Source organism: Hippocampus comes, unplaced genomic scaffold (genome assembly GCF_001891065.2).
Source record: "Hippocampus comes isolate QL1 unplaced genomic scaffold, H_comes_QL1_v1.1 scaffold6, whole genome shotgun sequence".
Lineage (NCBI taxonomy): Eukaryota > Metazoa > Chordata > Actinopteri > Syngnathiformes > Syngnathidae > Hippocampus > Hippocampus comes.
Genome location: NW_017805833.1, coordinates 1748978 through 1770907, shown reverse-complemented (window position 1 = coordinate 1770907; position 21930 = coordinate 1748978). Strand labels below are relative to the sequence as shown.

The following is a 21930-nucleotide window of genomic DNA, read 5'->3' as shown; positions in this document are numbered from 1 at the left end:
TTCAGCACAGCAACACCAAGCCTTCCAAGGCAGGATTGAAAGGCTGATCGTATCAATGGAGGAGGAGTTGGATGTCCAGTTCAGTTCTTCCCACGCTGAACAGCCTGTTGGCTCATTGCAAGACTTCTCCATCAAACTATCCGCTCTCATCCAGGACATTTTGCATTCGGTGCAGTGACACATCATTGTAGAGACTATAAATTGAGACACCGTGGCCTTCCAATTGTTTGTTTTGCACATTGTTGGCTCACAACATCGTGACCAACATGGACATAAATTCTTCAAAGAACTGGCTCAAAAGTAACCCAAAGTGGATGAAATAGCTAACCCTGGGTTCAAAAGAGTCAGAGACAATGCTGCGTCATTGATATCCAGCATAATGGGTTGAGGAGTTGTCCCAGCACTTTGGCTAAAGAGTTTGATGCAATACTACCCATACTGATGAGTTAAAGCTTCCAACAAATGGGTCACAAGGTTATCAGTATAGCTGTGGTTAAAAATAATGGAAAAAAAATGTTATTTCCAACATTTTCTAAGAAGACAAAACAACACGTTTCCCCTGTCAGTTCACCAAAGTTCATTTTTTTCCCCCAGATGCCCTTTCTGATACAACCTGCCCAGTTTTCATGCGTTATCAGTATAGCTGTGGTTAAAAATAATGGAAAAAAATGTTATTTCCAAAATTTTCTAAGAAGACAAAACAACATGTTTCCCCTGTCAGTTCACCAAAGTTCATTTTTTCCCCCAGATGCCCTTTCTGATACAACCTGTCCATTTTTCATGCGTGCCTCTTGAGGCCGCGGTGGAACGCTTCTGCCAGGATTCAGCACAGCAACACCAAGCCTTCCAAGGCAGGATTGAAAGGCTGATCGTATCAATGGAGGAGGAGTTGGATGTCCAGTTCAGTTCTTCCTACGCTGAACAGCCTGTTGGCTCATTGCAAGACTTCTCCATCAAACTGTCCGCTCTCATCCAGGACATTTTGCATTCGGTGCAGTGACACATCATTGTAGAGGCTATAAATTGAGACACCGTCGCTTTCCAATTGTTTGTTTTGCACATTGTTGGCTCACAACATCGTGACCAACATGGACATAAATTCTTCAAAGAACTGGCTCAAAAGTAACCCAAATTGGATGAAATAGCTAACCCTGGATTCAAAAGAGTCAGAGACAATGCTGCGTCATTGATATCCAGCATAATGGGTTGAGGAGTTGTCCCAGCACTTTGGCTAAAGAGTTTGATGCAATACTACCCATACTGATGAGTTAAAGCTTCCAACAAATGGGTCACGAGGTTATCAGTATAGCTGTGGTTAAAAATAATGGAAAAAAATGTTATTTCCAAAATTTTCTAAGAAGACAAAACAACATGTTTCCCCTGTCAGTTCACCAAAGTTCATTTTTTCCCCCAGATGCCCTTTCTGATACAACCTGTCCATTTTTCATGCGTGGACTTTCCGCCCTGACTGGGATTTGAATACCAATTCATCCATCCATCCATTTGCTAATCCGTTTATGCACACAAGGGCATGCTGGAGCCGATCCCAGCTTTCTTCAGGCAGTAGGCGGGGTCGCCCGAACTGGTCGCCAGCTAATCGCAAGGCACACTCAGACGAACAACAATCCACGCTCATACTCACACCTCGGGACAATTTAAAGTGCTGCATTAACCTGCCATGCATGTTTTGGGAACGTGGGAGGAAACCAGAGTACCTATGAGATAACGCACGCAGGTACGGAGAGAACCACCTGTCGACCATTGTGCCACCCTGAATCCCAATCCTTTTGTTCAAAGTCAGTAGTGCTACCCACTGAGCCAGCCAACTGCAACACACCTCTTCTATGAATGTTTAATTAATTTCAATTTATTTCAATTCAGGACACAAGCCTGTCGAAAATGGTGAGCAGCTTCAGCTCTTCAGCTCACCCAAATCTTCAACTCAGTGTCCTGGGTCAAAATAATTAAGCCAACCTTGGGTACAAGCAAGCCAATCTGCTCAAAATTCAGAGATACCAAACAAGTGGGTGAGGAAAACAACCAAACATTTTTAATGTGTACTAATGAAGTGTCAGAAGAGTTCCCGGATTGATGTTATAAAAGATATGTTTCAAATGCAAACTACAAATTCTTCCCTTAGAGGTTATCCATCTAAAGCACTTTACCAACCACCAGTGCCACGCCCTCATGCACTCCTAGAAGGATTCTTGCGGGATCCTCCACAGCTCCGTCATCATGGCCAACTTGATGTTGTCCACCTCTTCAAAACAGGTCCCCCTGATGACTACCCTTGAGCATTTAATGAGAAAATTCATGGTTTGTAGTTTTGGGTTTGAAATATATATTTTTTTCTGACACCAGTCTCGGAATTTTTCCGGCACAGTTCATAGTATATGTTTGTATTCTGTTTCGTGTGTTCTCATAGGAATCTAGTAGTATTTCCTAGTTACACACACACACACACACACACACACACACACACACACACACAAAAACAAAAATAAGTGACATTTCATAAATGCAGGCACACGTGGAATTTTGTCGTGAAGTTTTTAGTGAAGGCTTGTCAATTGTTGTTGATGTTTTTTTTAACAATTTTATACAAAATACCTGTGATTTCATGCAGCACAGCAAGCATGTAGATATGAGTGATGTAAAAAGGTAGCAATTCATTGATATTTGTATCTTATATGTAAAATATCCTTCGACCAAAAAGTAAATAAGAAACTTTTTTTTTTTGTCAATAATTGTTCTGTGAATATTTTCTATGTTACTGTAAATAAACTTGTGGAAACTCATTAGAGTTGTTGTTTAATTTTAATCTCAAGAAAATAGACACTGTACAGCGTAAATGAATAAGACAAAGTTCAAGTACAGAAGATCTTCTGACTAACATGGCCTTTGCTGTACCATTTAAACAAAATATTGATCTGCCATATTATAACAAACATACAATCGTTTACAGATACTTGGAATTGGGCTTTCAAAATATCCTTGAGGCACATGCTGTTTCATCGTGTTGAAAAGCCAATTTTAAAACAACTTTCGATGCCGATTTACCGTGTCAAAAGACAATTTTCAAAATTCAATTTAAAATTATTTGACAAAATGTGCTTATGTACAAACCGTGTGCCTGAAAATATAACATGGATATCAATACTAGACATGATATATTTACTACCGTGTTTTCCGCACTATAAGGTGCACCTAAAAGCATTCCATTTTCTCAAAAGCCGTCAGTAATATTATAATCCAATGCGCCTTATATAGGGGTCGATATTCTGATTTCTAGGGCATAGTATTGGAAATGTTCTGTCATGCGCTTTGTTCCGGCTGCAGCGGTGGTGAAAGCGCTCTATAAATAAAGCGTAGCTCCATCTAGTGGATGCATAAAGCAAACTCAGCCATTATTGTGGCTTCTATTTTTTGCACCTTATAATACGGTGCGCCTTATATAAGAGAACAGTTTTCAAATAGGCCATTCCTGGAAGGTGCGCCTTATACTGTGAAGCCCCTTATAGTGCGGAAAATACGGTACATTGATTTCTGAGATTCAATAAGAATATTTTTTTGTGACAAAAATATATCTTTTGTTGTAAACATAATATAAAAAATTGGTGTCAGTTGAAGGTGCGAGGTAAGCGGCCGGCCCAGCAAAACTTCTTCAATACAAACCAGCCGCCAAGGACCAGCACAACGGACGCGGCAGAACCAAACACAACCCCAACTATGAGGCCTGTCACATTTAGGTCATCCTTCTGTGATGCCAAATTGTCGCCTGATAGCATACAGTAGATCAATAAAGTTTATCTACCTCCAAGCTGGATGTGTATATCTAAAGCTACATATACTCACGGTAGGCTTCTGCTGCAGGCCTGCCTGTTAGTGCGAAAAGAAGGAAAGAATGCAGAAAAAAGTCAAGAATTTATCATTGGTAGACAAGTGTAGGCAAGCGGGAAGCAGTGGCATCCAAACCTTCTCCGGAGGTGTACAGCGGTCCGATTGAAAGAGTGGCTGAGTCTCTTCCCTCCTGTCCGAAAGGGGTCAAGGACCTTTTCTTTCTGCTGTTACAAGCCTGAAGAATAAAAATAGCCCTCATGTGTCAAATATATTTTGTTTGACATCATCTTAGAAGTTTTGAAAATGCAAAAAAAATACATTTTGGCAGGCAGTGCATTTGGGACGGGGGGCCTTCAGTGGGGACGGACTTAAAGTTACCTGACTCACCTATGAACACCAACTAATATAAGGCTCTGACCTTTGAGATTTATTAAAAAAAAAAAAACCTTAACTGTGAGGCGATTGCGCTAAGCACAAGTCTACTGTAGTTCCCTCTACCATAGGCTAATAATCCTAATTTGGATCAATGCATTTTGAAACTTTAAGAGCCAGAATTTTGTTATCAGGATTTAGGCATTAGATAGAACAAGCGACAGCCTTCAGTTAAAAAAAATAAATAAATAAAAAATACATTTTCTACTCACGTTCAAGAGTTCTTCACATTTGGTGGGCTCACAGAGTCTGAGAATACAATGTAGGTAGATGCTGGACTTGGTCTGCTCGCGGTGTTGAACGAAGCGGAAGGCCTCAAAGTCAAAGCGGGCAAATTTGGAGTTTCCGTTGGTATTTATTGTTGCCCTTTGGTCAACTGAGCACCTGGTGGAGAGAAAATATTTATCTGTATAAATGCAGAGTTGATTCCAAGCAAAGAAGAGGAGAAATTGCCCAGGCCAGATGCATGAATTGCAGTGTAAAATGTCTTCTGTCTAACTCTGCTGTTACACTTAAATAAAAGCTCTTTACACTAAACAATACAAGCTCAAGTTATAATCACAAATGAACATGCAATTGCTATAACTTCGGGCAATGAGCCACATGCTGCTGCATCAAGTCTAAACACAAAATCTAGTATCTGATCATATATAGGAGCATGTTATGGTGAATATCCGAGCAAGACCCATATTATAACACAAGAAAAAAATCATTCAAAGTAAATCCAGACATTACACTATATGTCCAATTCTTTTATATTGGACTCTTCATTCAAAACACTTGCACAATTGAAAAACATTAATGCGCCGCATCTGACGAGCATGTCAGTGCTCTCCGAACGTGCCAATCAAAACTGCTCATGAATCATCTCTCTTAGATTGTGCAGCGGTTTCAAACGTTGGAAGTACATGAAGCCATCTAAGAGTTTTCTGCCATCGTACCCGGTGAAGAAGTTGTGTTGCTCAGTGTGTGACGCATTATAAGAGGTGGGAGTTCCGAAGCAGTGATCCATCAGCACATGGAAGCTGGAGAGAACAGACCAATCAGTTACAAAGAATAGTTTGTATTGTGTCTTTGATTTTAGAACATCTAAGAGCTTTTTTGCCTACTTTCCAGTCAGGTTCACAGCTTTTACTTCCACGTAGACCCTCGTTCGCAGCTGTAGACCTGATGAAGGGACGATTAGCGGATAGCCATAGTCGGAGTCCTGCGGATAAACAAAAGGCAGAATAAGTCAAATGGAGATTAATTTTGCAGTCACACATCATTACCGATACACTGTGCAACAAATCAACTTGACAAAGGTTGGCCTCGGCCATCAAGTGTGCCCGATGCCTTTACTTACTTACGTTATAAACATTCATTTTTAGTGTGTCAATGAAGCTTCCATTGTTGTCACTTGTTGCCACAGAAACCGAAGAGCTAAAAAGACACCCCAGAAAAAAGGGCAAATGAATCAATCAAGAAACAAAGGAAGCTGTTCATACTCATGGCCTGATTTTTCTAAGATCACAAATGGTGAGCAGTAAATGACGTTTGCTCTGACAGATTGCGCAAAGATGTGAAAGTGGTGGAGACCAACATATTTAAAAGAATTTTGCACATTGGAGAGCTCACTCGAAAAAAAATTCTGGCAGAGGCCAGCACAAATTGCCACAGTGCGCTAAAATTACCCAGACACGAGGAAGTACCAAGTGGAAAGAAGTTTTGCTTCAGCTGAGATGGCATGACTCCTTCTTGTGACTGGCTCCTAGTCAGCCCGAAGAAGCTCCAAATATGCATTGCTGAATTGAGAATATGTTGTGATATTATTTGTTTATGGCATTTAAAAAATGTTGACACAAATGGAAAACCTAAGTTCTCCCAATTGCCATTCATTTTGCCATCTCATCACAGTAACGTCGTCATCGTTATGCCCAGCAGTGGCGCTTTGCCTTTCACACTGCGCGGCTCCAAATATGTTTGTGTGAGCCATTAAATCTTGCCTGTCAGATTTGTCAGACCCAAAGCCAGAGGTTGCCATGGTTACTCACGCCACAATCTGTGTGTTGTTGATAAGGTACTCTAAGGGATAGCGGCAGGAGAAGTGGTAGTAGAGGTCAGTGGTGTAGCTGATCACCCCCTGCTCGGATCTGGGGGTGTCGATGAAACCCGTTATGATGACCGACTGGATGGTGAGGAAGTTGCTGAAGGGCCCGGTCGGGTCAGGGGTCTCGTCCACAATCTCAACCAGAACATATGCAAGACAGTCATTCAATAAGTCATATATTGTTGATATGGATTCTGCAGATGATTCACTCCTCTAAATTAAATAAAAGATAAATATTGGAACATTCTCCTGTCCACCCAGATCCAGCAAATAGTTTTGTTTTGTTTTTTTTGTCTCATGCAGACTGACTACTGCATCATTCAGGCCAATCATTTTCCACCAGAAATGGTTCTGACCTGCAGGGACTGTCGACAAGGGTTTTGGTCGCTGTGGTTGACCGGAAGTTGATAGCGAATGATGGGAGGGTCAACGCTGGAGTCAACGGAGCCCTGGCAGTCTGTGACATTGTGCTTTCCGTTCAGCGCCATGGTTGACGAGTTGAACCCCGCCCACTGAGCTGTGCATAGGTTGATCTCCAACGTGATCATGGTGGTGCCACAGTCAACTGTCAGGTCTGAGCTTTCTTCATAAACATGACAAGGATTATTATTATGAGCAGTCGTAGTAGCAGTGGTGGAGACACTATGCCAGCAAGGCCTTCTCTGCTGGTCTATCAGAAGCACAAACCTAAATTTTAAGGCCAAATTGCTACGAGTCAATTCCTACAATGCAATGTGATTGCGGTGGTATTAATGGGCGGTTTAAGTCTGGAAAATCCCCACTGAAGGAAACAAATACCCAGCCTGCCACTAAATTAGTCACAGTAGCAGAAGTAATCGTGGGAACACCTACCTGGGATCCTCTCATACTCAGAGGAGCAGTTGTAGAGGCAGAAAGTGGGATGCAGAAGTATGGCCAACAGAGGAAAACAAAGGGGAAGAGAAGTCATCTTGTTGCAATGCAGCATGTCAGTCGTGTGCACTGAGAAGGAACAACATTGCAACAAAAATGTTATTGATGTATGCATAGTATATCACAGGAAATGCACATAAATATTATTTGGTTACCTTATTTCGACACATGCAAAGGGGAAAAATGTCAATAGCATTATTAAATATGCACCAAATATATGCATGGAACTAGTTGTTGCCTCAGTCTATCATTCATTGTCACAGTGTCACCATATATGTGATATCATCATACTGAGGTGTGTTTTTCATATGTTGGCTACTTTATTTAAGTACAAAATATACTATAATGATCTAATCATACTGACAGTGTTAAATGAAGTGTCATGCACTTAATCATGTTATATTCATTTAATTTACAAACCCAATTCCGATGAAGTGGAGACGTCATGTGAAATAAAAACAGAATACAATGATTTACAAATTATGTTCAACCTCAATACTTAATTGAATACACTACAAAGACAACATATTTCAGGTTCAAACTGGCAAACGTTATTGTTTTTGGCAAATAATCATGAGCGTTGTTTTATGACAAATCATTGTAGTCTCTTTTTATTTGTCAATGTAGTTCACTCAATGAAAAAAAAAAATTGTATCAATTTTTTAAAGGATATATATATATATATATATCCTTGTGTGAGTCTTACCTCTGTGGTACCTGAGCAGGAGTTTATCTGAGCCTGTCAAGCAAAGTAGCTTTTATAGGATAACACATCCTTGAGATACCTAAAACCTCGAAGGCATGTCAAACTGCAATTGCAGTTGCAATACTATGCAGAGCTGTAAGGAGATCACAATTGCCAAAAGCTATAAAGTGCACAACCAAACAGGCCTAACCTTTTGGTAATTTCCCCTGCATGTCAAAACTCACTTTTGTCTCTTTTGTAGGTGGATGGTGGGTAGTGCCCATAGCTACAGGGAACATCATCGACTGCTCAAATGAGATGTGTCATTGTTCACAAGAGGAAGACAAGAAAAGGAGGATCAGTATGCCTGTGGTGAGACGGGACATTTGTTACACTATCCACAAATCACGTCACTCATGATTTATGGCCTAAAACTCATTGGCACAAAACCCCTGAAAATATCATATCTCTCGATGCTGATCACACTATACGTTTCTTTCTTCTAATAATCCCATTGGCTAAAGGGTTATTTAAAGTTAGTTATTTGTGCTGGGACAAAATGTCCAAAGTCAGATAATTATAGTGAGAAGAACAAATAGCAATGAATCATAAAGACTTAAGTGAGATGGATGATACTGATATTATATAACAGATTAGATGGTGTAGTTCCTCATAAATACAAGCACGAGATGTGATATGTAATGGAGGCAAGGCCAAAGGGATGATGTTAAACTGATTTGGATGGGAAAAAGATACACTGAGATGTTGACACAAGATCACCTATATGTACACACTACATCAAATGCAACCTTTTTCAATTACAAAAATATTACAGGAAAAACAAAAATAAAGTTATTATGCCCAGAGACATATTCATACTCATCAACAAGCATGTTAGCCTCACGGTGGCCCTTTGAATGGGTGCTCTGCTGCTACCTAGTGGCCATAAGTAGACCATACGGAACAAAATAACGTGTTCTGTCTCAAAAAAGTTCTTGGACTGGCGTCACAAATAATCTCGTGTTTTGCTCACATTGAAAGGGAAAATTTACGGAGCCCCTCAGGGGACATGGAAGAAAAAGTTTTGCGAAGGAATGCAAAACTTTGCAAGGGAATGCAACACTTTGCGAGGGAATGAAAAACTTTGTGAGGGAACGCAAAGGGTTTTTTTTTCCTTCCATGTCCCCTTAGGAAAAAAAAATGCGTTCCCTCGCAAAGTTTTGCATTCCCTCGCAAAGATTGCGAGATCTCGTCTGGGTAACCGAAAACAACAAACATGGAGCTGTTTATGGTTACCCGGACATGGTGTGGTGGACATGGTGGTTGTAGTCGAACATATGCTAAATGTTAGCTGATTTAGTACCAACTGTACAACACCGTGGCAACCTCTTCATGTCTGTTTTATTGGCATAAATGACTTGTAAGAGAAGGCAGCCCAGTGGGCCAGTGGTTAGCGCGTCAACCTCACAGTGCAGAGGTACCGGTGTGGAGTTTGCATGTTCTCCCGGGCCTGCGTGGGTTTTCTCCGGGCACTCCGGTTTCCTCCCACATTCCAAACACATGCATGACATGCTAATTGAACACTCAAAATTGTGCCTAGGTGTGAGTGTGAGTCTCTGTGTGCCCTGCGATTGGCTGGCAACCGGTTCAGGGTGCCCCTCGTCTACTGCCCGAAGACGGCTGGGATAGGCTCCAGCACCCCCGTGATCCTTGTGAGAATAAGTGGATCAGAAAATGGAAGAATGGATGGATGGACTTGTCAGAGAGGTTACACAAACACTCAACAATCAGTTGCTCCTCAATTCGTGGCAACTGAATTAGTTTCAGGTCACATCATTAGTGGCTACCGTTCCATTTCATGTCACGCCATGGAGTCGACTCTGTCCAACTTTGTGTTTACAATGCACAGAAACATTTGTGATCATATACATTTTCTCATCAAAATGGGAAAGAAAAATGTCTTTTAACACACCCTGTATCATCGAGTATTTTGTTATGTTATGTTAATGTTGGTCACTGAGTGACATTATCAGAGCATTTTTTGGTGGTACAAAAGTTTTGAGAACAACAGACATTCTGCAATTTGGCCTTTGGTGACTTTATTCAGAAGGGGGGAAAAATGCTGAAATTTGGCTTGATTATTGGTATGGGTGTACAACTCTAGGATAAGAAGGATGCAAAAATAGAAATGCGTCTCACTGTGATGCATTCCAGATTATATTAAAACCATGCATGATCTTTTTTTTTAACTGCTTGTGCGGCTTTGTCCTCTCTGGGCATGATTTGATTATGATGCATGCACATGTGTTTGTCATGTGATGAAGACTTAGTTTGGCGTGTTTCTCATTTCCGTTGTAAGGTCACTGGTGGCAGAAACACACAAGTGATTGTTGGCGCCTTGGTGGAATGTATCTCTAATTTCCCAGAAGGGTGCCAATGCTGAAATGTGCAGAACTCATGTAAGGGTTACAGAAGAAAGACAAACTAGGTCAAAGATCCTCAAATAGACCGCTTTGTTTTTGGACCCTGACCTATTATTCCATTATTTTGACAAACAATTTCATCTGTGTCTCAATTACACCACTCTTGTTTTGCAAACGGGAAATAAACACACAACAGACTGATCACATGTATTGTAACTACAGTATTCCCAAGTGAGACAGCTCAGCCAGTCACATTCTTTATTCTGAGCAGTTGTACGAGTGGGTGTGTGCAAAGTTCGTTTTTCATTGATGTTATGCTTTAAAACAACAAAGGAGGAAAGATCAGCGGTGTAAAAGTCGACGCCCCTCTGTCCTCATCCTCCGACAAGTTTTAAGGCGTAAAGTTAGGCACCTACTTTGGCACCTACTGTATGTACTGTCGCACAAAATTGCGAAATTATTTGGTAGCCTTTTCTTTTTTCACCGTGAATCCCACCCATGTGCACAATCATGTGCCAACCAGTTCATTGTGCGTCGTTCGAAACTTGACATGTAATGTGCTGCTTTCCTGAGGACATCGTACTGCGTACCCTCAGTCGGCCGCCTGTACGCCTGTACATTTCTGAGTTATGTCAGAAAAATTCCAAAAACTGGTCCTACAAAATATTTATTTCAAACCCAACCTACAAAGTACGAGTTTTTACGGAGCCCCTTAGGGGACATGGAAGGAAAAAAATAACTTTGGGTTCCCTTCGCAAAGTTTTGCGAGGGAATGCAAAATTTTGCGAGGGAACGCAGTTTTTTTTTTCCTTCCATGTCCGCTTAGGGGCACCATAGAAGGAAAAAAAAACTTGATGTTCGCTCGCAAAGTTTTGCATTCCCTTGCAAAGTTTCGCATTCCCTCGCAAAGATTGCAAGATCTCGCAATCTTTTTTTTTTTTTTTTTTTTTTTATGCGCGGTTGATGTACAGTACTTCCGAGTCATTGTCCGGGTAACCGAAAACAACAAACATAGAGCGTTTTCACCCGTTGCTGAGTTTAATCGAATTTTACTTTGAAATTGGCTTGAAATACAAATGGCTACATCTGGGATAGGTTCCAACATCCCCACGACCTTCCAGAGGATAAACGGTTCAGATGATAGATTGATGGATGTGTGATTACTTCACATTTAAAAGTTGGAGGGTGTGTGTCCCGCTTCAAATCAAAGTATTTGATGGCATGATGTGCACTTTTGCACCATTGCAAGTAATCACTCTAATCAATAACAGCTCTTGTGTTGTCTCTCTGTGGCCAATGAGTGTTTACAAGTTGCTGCTTCAATATGGATATAGTGCTGAAACAGAGTTGAATTTATCTTAATCAGATTACTGAAAATCTAAAACATAATGTGTAGTATTGTAAGATCAATGCCAGTTTATATGGACATCTGTGTTCAATTTTCTTTTCATCCATATGCGTGCCACCTTTTATTCAAAGGGAAAGCCAGATTTATTTTTGATGAATCACAGTTTAACCTCGGTTCCATAATCCTCAATACTGACGAGCTCGGTCTTATTCTGGAAATTAAGTCACACTGCCTGGAGACCAAAGAAAAGCAAGGAACAGGAAGTATGAAGGTCAAAAAAAAAAAAAGATTTCCTCCATTTCCTCTGGATTCCTTCCTGTCCAATGGTCAATATACACTTGGTACAGTACACTTCTACCATTCTCTCATCACAATTTCTATATTGATTGCAGGTTTTTGCTGTTGTGGACGGGGTTGACCAGATGTGAGCTGAATCATGCGTTTGACAGCAGATCAGCTCTCACTTGCACTCTTAACGCACTTCATTGCTGCTTTTCAGGTCCAGATTGCCTCTGTTCTCTCCGTGTGCTTTATTTCTCCCAAGACGGCATTCACTCATTCTGGTCTGTGTTGGGGTGAAGGATCTGAGTACGTATCAGCACCCAAACAGATGAAGGTTTATTTGAGTGAACTGTTAGTATATTAATTTCTAACTACTGTATGTATGAATCCACGTGCTTATAGTTCACTTTGTATAACCTACTGATTCCTATAAAAGGGAATGATCCAAAAGTACAGCAATGACCGAGATACCTTTATACGAAAAGAATAGCAGTAATTTTCAGGCGATATAGGATGTTTTTCCATCCGGTGTGTTGGACGAGGGAAACATCCAAAACATGCAGGACGGTGGCCCTCGCGGACCATCGTCAGACACCTGTGCTTTAGGTTGAAGATGTTTCCGCTGCCCTGTGTTCACTCTTTTTAGGCCTAACCGTTGAAACCTCTGAATAAAGAGAGGGGAGTGATGAAAGTCAATTATTTTCTCAGCCCACACCCCAGGAGAAAAAAAACACTGGTGTCATGCCTGATCTTTCCCGCCCATTGGACTCAATTGCTATTGGTGTTTTCATGTAGCCTATTTTAACTTTCATGGCAGTACATTACATAAGTGTTTAGAATTTGTGCCTCACAGTTCTAAAGTTTAGGGATAAACATAAAATTGTCAGGAAACGTCTACTTAAACAGCTGAGGTGTTAATGAGTGTCACTAAATGGTGGCAGGCGTCTGATGACTTGCGTTTAACGAGAGGTTTGAATGTGATTGATTAATTCTGAATACAACCACATCCCTAGCTATTAGAGGGATTTGTGCAATTACCTTATTTCAGTTGTTTTCCCACTCAAAAAGTTTTTTTCCCCGTTTCATTTGTAAAGGCTATATAAGTCACAATGTTGGAAATAGTTTTGGAAATAGTTATCTTTTTATATACTCCAAAAACCTGGTATTTGAATAGGGATGAATATGTTTGCTATTTTTTTTTGATCATTTGGTAATGTACGTGTTTCATGTTTTAACGATGAACAACAGGGATGCGTGTTGAGATGATCACAACGTCATATGAAAAGTGAAATTATGTTTTTTCGTGCTTTGTCTTTTTAAATAGAAGGGGGAAAAAAACTTGGTGGTCTCATTCCCCCCTCCCTCAGTCAGACGCCATGTGCACGACCCACTTTTCCATCCCTTCCATCACATCTCATTGCCAGTCTTGGTTCGCCCTTGCGCGTGTGCGTCACGGGGTACTTTTTATCCAAAAAGAACGGCGCTATTCAACATCTTCGGTTGTTTTCGCAAGAACAGCGCCGCAGCACACCGACGTGAACATGTCGAGATGGATTTTATGAGGCTGTTCGGCGCCCTGATCGCCTTCCTCTTCCACTACGGGTGCGCTTCTAAAATCAATGGTAAGACGCCAACACTTTTCACTTGCTTTACTCCCGAGTTTCTTAGTTATTGTCACAGTTTCATACGGCTTTGTACAGAAGACGCGTTCGATGCGTCTGCTGAGATTTAACATATTTGTAAGAGGACCCGAGAGGAGGAAAAAGCCAGTCGGCCTCGTAATTATTAACAGGCGGCGCGTGATGTGGAAAATATCAACAGCCACATGTTGTTTTCGTCTCAGCGGCTCAGTCAGGAGGTCCCATCTTGAGTTCGACTAAACAGCTTCAGCGCTGACGCCAGTAGCAGGAAATACTCCAAGTCACTCGTGCAATTGCTTTTGTACTAGTTTGAATACAAGTGAAATATTTGGGCCCGAGCTGTCAAGCCAAAATCACAGATTAAATCGATCATTGTTGTAAAGGCATGGACTCTTCAGCCAAAAGCAATATAAAAGTTGCACAGACAGCTGTCTATCCTTCACACTAAAGTTATTATTGTTGGACAAAATATCCAAATCTTAGGAAAGTTGGGGTGCATCAACTCTATTTCTCTCAGACTATTAATGGAATATAGTTGTATCCTAAAGTTTTAAAATTCGGGAAATCAACCACAGTTTGCAATAAATATTCACCTCTAAAGTTGCACCAAAGTCAGTGTTTCAAATCGTCATCAGAGGTGATTGGAGTTGCTCAAAATTATACACGCAGTTAAGCGTGATTGTTACTTTAAATTATTACTCAAAAGTAGTCCACCATAGATTTACTTGACTAATGGTAAGTATTGACTGAAAAAAATACTCAAATACTTAATAACTGGTGAGTAAAATCTGTTTGATTTCAGCACATGAGTGTCAGATAAGATGGAAATATTAAATTGAAATATGCAAATTAAAATATTGCCCAACAATATCACTGTAGATTAACATTTTTTAAAACAAACATACTAATGTAAATCTTGTCACAATAAATGCTGTGTGTTTGTGTTTTCTGTTTTTTTTTAATGAAAAGCATAATTGCATAAGTAATTAAAAGTAAGTAAAAAGTAAAAAGAGTTCACTTTTAATTACTGGATCGCTTTCTTGAATGAGACTTTCTCTTTTTCATGTCATGTTTTCTTGCACTCAAAGTGTCCAAGGAAGAAGCTTCTTGGACAGAGCAATCATCAAATTGGTAGTTTAAAACGGCATTGATGTTTGTGATCAATATGCACATTGGAAGGCAACAATGTTCATGGTATTGTTTAGGTTTGTTTTAGGGGGAAACATTTTTTTAAGGGGTTATACTCTGCTATTTACCCAATGCCACGAATAAAACTATACAAGGGGAAAATATGAGAGCAAAAGAAGTAATAATGATGACATCGCACATTGGTAATACATGTTCAATCACGTTGGTGAAGATCTGATGTCGACCATCTCTTGTGCATATTTCGTCGTGGTTTCTGGGGACTGCCATGATAAACCCCAAGACTGAAGCCTGAGGCGGCAAATGGGTTTTTCGATCATGACCAGATGCAACCTTGAAATGTATAGGTGACCTCATATTTGGGAATCCCTAATTTTATGATAGTAAACATCAGTAAACATTCCTTGTCACATAAAAAGTTGTATTTTGCAAATGTTTACTCTCCTTGTATTGCTTGAAACACTGGGCTGTGGTACTCCGTTTTTTGGGGGGGCTCTGAATAACGAACGGCACATTTGAACAACATTGTGTGTTTCTGAATTCTCTGAGTGAAGCAGTGCATTCAGAAGGTTTCCGAACGAACCCACAATGAGCAAACAGGAATTTTGAGAATGATGACATCTCATGGTCTCGGTTTTTGTAAACCAAATTCCCCTTCAATTGAAATTTTGACTTAGAAGGAAGAAAAATTGCAAGGGAAAAAAAGCGAAATAGGAAAGTAAACTCACAATCGGTAAAGTTATGGTCTCAAATGAAAACCTCGCGATAGCGTGACGCCGCAATAACTGATCCATTAAGTAGCGAGGGAACAGTGCAAAGGCATTCTCAGTGCAGGACAACCCCATTTGGTTTCGAATTATGTCACCATGTGAGTGCCACAAGAAGCCTTAAGACAACAGTCAGCCTCTTGTTCTGTCCCTCATGATGTTCCTGTTCAGGGCAAAGGATCTGCCGGCGAGGGACGGAGCGCCCATGCTATAAGGTCTCCTACATCCAAGACAGCAGGCGGAGGCTGACATTCCAAGATGCCAGGCAGGCCTGCAGAGTGGATGGAGGAGAACTCCTCAGCATCGAAACAGAAAGTGAGCAGCGACTGATCGAAAGATTCATACAGCAGCTCCACGCCGCCGATGGAGATTTCTGGATTGGCCTTCGCCGCAGCCCACAGCGTTTTAGGACTGGCAACGCAAACCCGGGATGCCCCTCGCAGTACTACTGGCTGGACGGGAGCAAAGCAAAGTTCAGGTTTGTAGTCGTTTTCATAGATGCAACCTAAAAACGGTCCTTTCATGTGCTATGTTGTTGTTTCCACTGCTGTTTCAAGACTGATAACCGCAGACATTATTAGGGAAAATCTTTGGACTATAGCCCGTGTCATAAAAAAAAAAAAAAAAAAAAAAAAACATAACACACTATTGGTTTAAATGAGTCATTCTTGGAAGTAAATCCAGTTAGTTGCAGCAGTTTGAAAGAGCAAAAGTGAAATAACAAAAGAGGACAATGGGCAGCATGGTTTCGTAGTGCTGAGCACATCTGCTTCACTGTTGAGAGGTCCCGGGTTTAAATCTCTTCTCGGGCTTGCCTGACTTTTCTGTGGTTACTTTGGCTTCTTCCTATGCTCCCAAAACATGCATGTTAGGTTCACCACCGTCTCTAAATCAGTGCTGTCGAACTTACTTTTGTCACTTGCCACATGGAAGTTATTAAGGATGGGACCGCACTCTGTAAAAGCGAGGAGCATTCACAACGCTCTGCGCATTTCCATACTCCCTTATGGACCGCGCATTTTGTGTTTTGCAATTTGCTTTATATTCACGTCGTGGACGTGTGTGCATGCCTGATTTGAGTTGACCCACTCACAGTTGTAACTGTATCTGGCTTCAACTTACAGCTCAAAGAGGCTGTAAAATCTAAAACCACTCACTAGCACGAGCAGATGATTTGAAGAAGCACTGGCTTCATTCAAATCTCTGATGGGGATTAATTTTGGTTTCATCGTTGAATAGAATGATGAGAGAGTGAAAACATCTTACTGAGTGAAAACATCTTACTGAACCACCAATCACCACCTAGCCATGTTGCCCCCATGTGAATGGTTGTTTCTTGAAATGTGCCCTGCGATTGACAAGCAAGCAGTCCAGGGTGTACCCTGCTTTCTGTCCAAAGTCAGTTGGAAAAGGTTCCAGTTCCCTTGCTACCCGAATGAAGTCAAGTGCGATAGAAAGGAATGGATTAAATATAATACAGTTCAAACTAGGTTGAGCATTTGATCCCTGTGCCTTTCAGGAACTGGCACTGGGACGAGCCTTCCTGTGGTGGGGAAATGTGTGTGGTTCTCTACTACCAGCCCTCTGCACCACCTGATGAGGAAGGCCATTTCCTGTTCCAGTGGAATGATGACAACTGCAACACCAAGAACAACTATGTTTGCAAATATCCCAAAGGTGAGTTGGAGAATGACCGATACTAGATCAGAGCATGATGAAGATCCAAATTCCAATCTTCCTCAGCACCTTGAAGTAGAAAATTAGAGCAATCGGTATAAGAATTTGGAGGTTGCACTATACAGTAAGTCGGTATAAGTGCACTGCAGTATGCTAAGACATTTCTACTCTTTGGATGAACTTCTGATACAATTTCATCTTCTGTTACAATTTCATCCATCCATTTTCTAATCCGCTTTTCCTCACGAGGGTTGCGGGCGTGCTGGAGCCTATCCCAGCTCTCTTTGGGCAGTAGGCAAGGGTACACACCCTGAACTGATTGCCAGCCAATCGCACAGCGCACATAAACGAACAACCATTCATGCTCACAACCACACCTGGGGACAATTTAGAGCAGGATTAGGCAACTCTGGTTCGTCGAGAGCCAACAATTGAATCACATGCATTGGAGTAGGGAGGGATCTAAAACAGGCAGGATATGGCTCTCGAGGAACCGGAGTTCCCTAACCCTGATTTAGAGTGTTCCATTAATCTGCCATACATGTTTTTTGGAAAGTGGGAGGAAACCAGAGTACCTGGAGAAAACCCACCCATGCATTGGGAGAACATGCAAACTTCACACGGGAAGGCTGCAGCCGGAATCAAACCCTGCAAATATGCGGTCTGAGGCGGACGTGCTAACCAGTCGACGCCGTGTCGCCTCAGTTACAATTTGACAGGAGCAAAATATTAGGAAGCCTCTATCCAGTATGGTACAGTGCACTCCTACATCATATCTAACTGTATTATTTTATTTTATATTAAATATTCTGTAAGGCACTTTGTTACAGCTGTAGCTGGTGGGAAGGTGCTATATAAATAAAGATGTACAGTATACAAATAAACCAATTATTTAATTAAAACTTCTAATTAATCTAAACTCATCATCAACATTGTAAAGGTTCCTCAAATGGAGTGTTTTAGCGTGCGCACGTGTAACTGTTTTGTGTGCAGAAAATGGTTTGAGTCATTTTGATGATTTGTTTTGTCTGCCATTATTATTGGGACTAAATCAGCATGTCCTCTCTTAATGTACAGTATGTCTAACTCTGAGTATCTTATTGTGTTGTTAAGGTACAAGCCATGTTGAATCCATAATTGCATGGTGTGCAAGTACTGACTGGACTGAACCCAATCACTCCTTTGTATTTTCAGTGAAGACGGCGGTATTTACCGAGGCAGGGAGACAGAACTCGGCACATGCAGGTACAACATGAACCACGTGAAGTCTGAGACCTCAGGGATTGATAATGCATTCAGACAAACATACAGTCTGTCCTTCAGTACACAGTACTGCATCTTGTGCTCATTTTACAACTTGTGACGCCTCTCTCCATGAACAAGGAAGTGCAACCACTCTTAACTGGATGAATACTTGTTTTTTTCTCCCCCACAAACGTGAAGTCATTTCTTTTTTTTCCCCCCCACAGTTCCAACTGTGATGCCAAATATATTCTTCACAACATCAAGTGGCAAGACGATTAAAGTCGGAATGCCTGAGTCATCAGGTTGGAAGAACACTTTTACTCTCTTACTCAATGTGTGACACTCTGCTGTTTACAGTTTTGAATAAGATGATGAAAGCTGTTTTTGCTCTCCTTTTTCAGTGTCTTTCTCCGACAACCCCCTGTTTCTTCCCTACATCCTGTACGCAACCATTCCGGCTCTACTGCTGCTGTTGCTTGCAGTTTCTGGCTTCTTCTGTTACAAACAAGCTAAGCGGTATGAACGAAAATACAACATAGTTGATTAACGTCACAAAAAATACTTCCCCTTTTCCACTTCATGGTACCTACACAGCAATACTCACTTTGAGTGCTTTTTTTGTCAAAATCCGGTACAGTGAACCCCAGTTATTGAGAGGGATACGTTCCAGATCCACCTGTGAGATGTGAAAATTCAAAGGTTCAAGCAGTGTTAGTGTCATACCAACACACATTTCCACATGATATGGCATGAAATACAATAACAGAGGTCTCAAGTTTTGGTCTGATGTCAGGGGTACAAAGCAGACTGTTTAGCAGTTTAACAGTCTAACGGCTTCCGGAAAATAACTGTGCCTTAGCCTGGTTGTGCTGCTCTAGATGCTTGGTAGTTTCCTGCCTGATCTCAAATCAAGAATGAGACCAAACTCAACCATGGTCAATCAAAACCATATAATGTTATATAACTCAAGTCTTTTGCTAACATGAAACATAATAGATAGGCTGACAGAAATTAGCATATATGTTACGGTAATTGTAAACCTGCAAAGCAGCATCACATATTTATAAACAGAACAAATCATAATACTCAGAGGAATACCTTCTCTCTGCTCTACTTGAATGATGACTATTACTGAAGTTTAGTTAATTAATCTACTGAATTCAAGGCTCTTATTTATGGGATCTGATGCACTTTTTTTCTACCATATTTCTTCCTATAATGATAATAGTAAGTTGTCTTTTTTTCTACCTTCAGGAGAAAGTCAGAGAGCAAAAGCTCCACTGGCCAACCAAATCCGTGGATGCCCACCGAAGCGTCATCTTGCCCTATTCAAGGACCCTATGCCTTTAGTGACATCACCAAACTTTCTCACCTCGTTCCGGACAACACCCTGCCAGCAGACTTCAAAACGAAATACCCCTGCGCTCCTACAAAGGAACCCCAGTGGAATGATTACGAGAATGTATTATTAGCGGACAGGGAGAGTGGCTTTGTGACTAATGACATCTACGAGACCAGCGGACCTCAGAGTCGACACTGTCGCCCTCAGCCTGGTTGGGTTGAAAATGAGATCTATGGGTAGGATGCTCCAGTCTTAGGCCGCCTGCCTGGTTCCAGCTAAGGAATATTACCCGGCCACGCTAAGGGACGCGGTGTTCTTTTTCCTCCTTTTGTCTTTTATGTCACATGACTGGTGCAGGTTACCTGAACATGTGGCTGTGACTGGAAAGTATATCCACTTTGTGCATCTGCATCCAAGGTCCTACAGTGGAACTAATAGGACTTGGAACTCTATTCATGTCATACTTTATAATATCGTATATGATGGACAGAATGTTGGAATACACCTATGGATCAATTAATCTATTTGTCCTCTTACCAAGACAGTCAAGACAAATATGTGCTTCCAAATTTGTGGAACTATATTGAGGAGGCTTATTTTTTCCCATACCACCATAACTGTAATGCAAAAAGCAAGGTCCAAAAACAAATTCCATTCCAGCAGAACTTGAGGTGATATCAACCACCTCTTGGGTGAAACGGATTGTGAACCAGGCCAACCATCATCAGTGACCTCACAAACCAATTTTTCTGGATAAATGGACACACTCCTATTTCACACAGCCTGTAAATGCCAGCACCTTTCCGAATTGGAGGCAGCATCAGAGACAGAACTGAGGCAAGACACTGTCACACTGCGAAACATACGATCCCGCCAGTGTAAAATGTTTGCTTCACGGAATCCATGACAGGTACCATACTTTCTTCAGCTGACAATTCCTGTTGTTCTAACAGCCAATACTTCTGTTCCTATAATGTATTAATTCAAATGTATTATGACTAATGAGGAAACAATTGTTAAACATGTAATTTTTTTGTATAATTGCGTCCATACTTGTGATGCTACCAAGCTAGCTATGCCCATTGAAATGGTATTATATCTGCTAAGGTCCACAAAAGCAGGTTTAAGGTCTCCTTGGCAGTGTTTTGTCTAAGGACAGTTTGATAGAATTAGAATCAGGTGATAGGAAAAGCCTCAGTCTTCTGTGACCCTCAACTCTGTGGCTGCCATACAGTTGATTAAAATACTGTGGTGCATTACAAGTTTAATTCACTCCATGGCACCGCTTGTAACTCAAATCACTCATATCTCAAATCAACGTTGCCTTTCGAAATGAATGGAAATGCCATAAAACTGTTTCAGTCCCTCCCCCAAAAAACATCTTCGTAATGTTTTTAACAGAGAAACTAGTACTGTATTGTACAATATGAAAACAAATACAGAAAAAAAAAAGATTTTAAAAAATAAACTCGTTTTATGAAGTATAATTAAGCTGAAAGTCACACAGCCACAGGACCATTAATATGTTATGTCTTGAAATGCGATCGCCTTGAGATAGCCTTGTAACTCTCCTCTAGCTCACTCTCTCTTCCCTGCGCGTGAGCTCCTGCATTGAGGACTGAGGAGGGTCCCCTAACCACCGAGATATCAGCGGATGCTGCGCACACTTTCCAGAGTTTCTTCATAGCACAATCACTTGCACGGTTCACTTTCCTGGGAGCCATAATGGGGGCTAATATACAGCGCACAGATGTTTGCACTGTGTGACAGAAAGCACAGTATTCCGTGTGGATGTCAGGAAGTATAGTTCGCAACCCGAGCAAAAATGATCCCCCCCCCCCAAAAAAAAATTGCTTGTGTTCGATTCCGGCTTGGGCCTCCCTCTGTGGAGTTTGCATGTTCTCCACATCCCTGCGTGGGTTTTCTCCAGGCATTCCGGTTTCCTCCCACATTCCAAAAACATGCATGGCAGGTTGATGGAACACTCTAAATTGTCCCTAGGTGTGCGTGTGCGCATAGATGGTTGTTAATCTCTGTGTGCCCTGCGATTGGCTGGCAACCGGTTCAGGGTGTCCCCCGCCTACTGCCCGAAGACAGCTGGG

General features: G+C 41.3%; 2 protein-coding genes and 1 long non-coding RNA gene across 4 annotated transcripts; 1 reads left to right on the top strand and 2 right to left on the bottom strand.

The window, feature by feature from the left end:
• Nucleotides 1–1690: 1690 nt before the first annotated feature.
• On the bottom strand, nt 1691–2792 carry LOC109526426 (uncharacterized). Its single transcript, XR_002170334.1, has 2 exons — nt 2166–2792; nt 1691–2135 (listed from the first exon to the last, which is right to left on the bottom strand). It is a non-coding gene; the product is annotated as an uncharacterized LOC109526426 (long non-coding RNA).
• A 753-nt stretch (nt 2793–3545) lies between these two features.
• On the bottom strand, nt 3546–7334 carry LOC109526424 (zona pellucida-like domain-containing protein 1). Its single transcript, XM_019887719.1, has 10 exons — nt 7214–7334; nt 6718–6944; nt 6306–6496; nt 5622–5694; nt 5382–5479; nt 5214–5297; nt 4485–4656; nt 3976–4075; nt 3856–3879; nt 3546–3778 (listed from the first exon to the last, which is right to left on the bottom strand). Exons 1-10 carry the CDS (start codon nt 7326–7328, stop codon nt 3621–3623), a joined length of 1242 nt encoding a protein of 413 aa, XP_019743278.1. The 5' UTR covers nt 7329–7334; the 3' UTR covers nt 3546–3620.
• A 6051-nt stretch (nt 7335–13385) lies between these two features.
• laynb (layilin b) lies at nt 13386–21664 on the top strand. Of its 2 annotated transcripts, XM_019887717.1 has the most exons (7): nt 13387–13633; nt 15736–16042; nt 17084–17241; nt 18436–18486; nt 18711–18788; nt 18888–19002; nt 19741–21664. In XM_019887717.1, the coding sequence occupies exons 1-7, from the start codon at nt 13561–13563 to the stop codon at nt 20066–20068; spliced, it is 1110 nt and encodes a 369-aa protein (XP_019743276.1). In that variant the 5' UTR covers nt 13387–13560; the 3' UTR covers nt 20069–21664. The 2 variants fall into 2 exon arrangements, with proteins under 2 accessions (XP_019743277.1, XP_019743276.1); XM_019887718.1 differs by lacking the exon at nt 18436–18486 and having other exon boundaries at nt 13386–13633.
• Nucleotides 21665–21930: the final 266 nt, after the last annotated feature.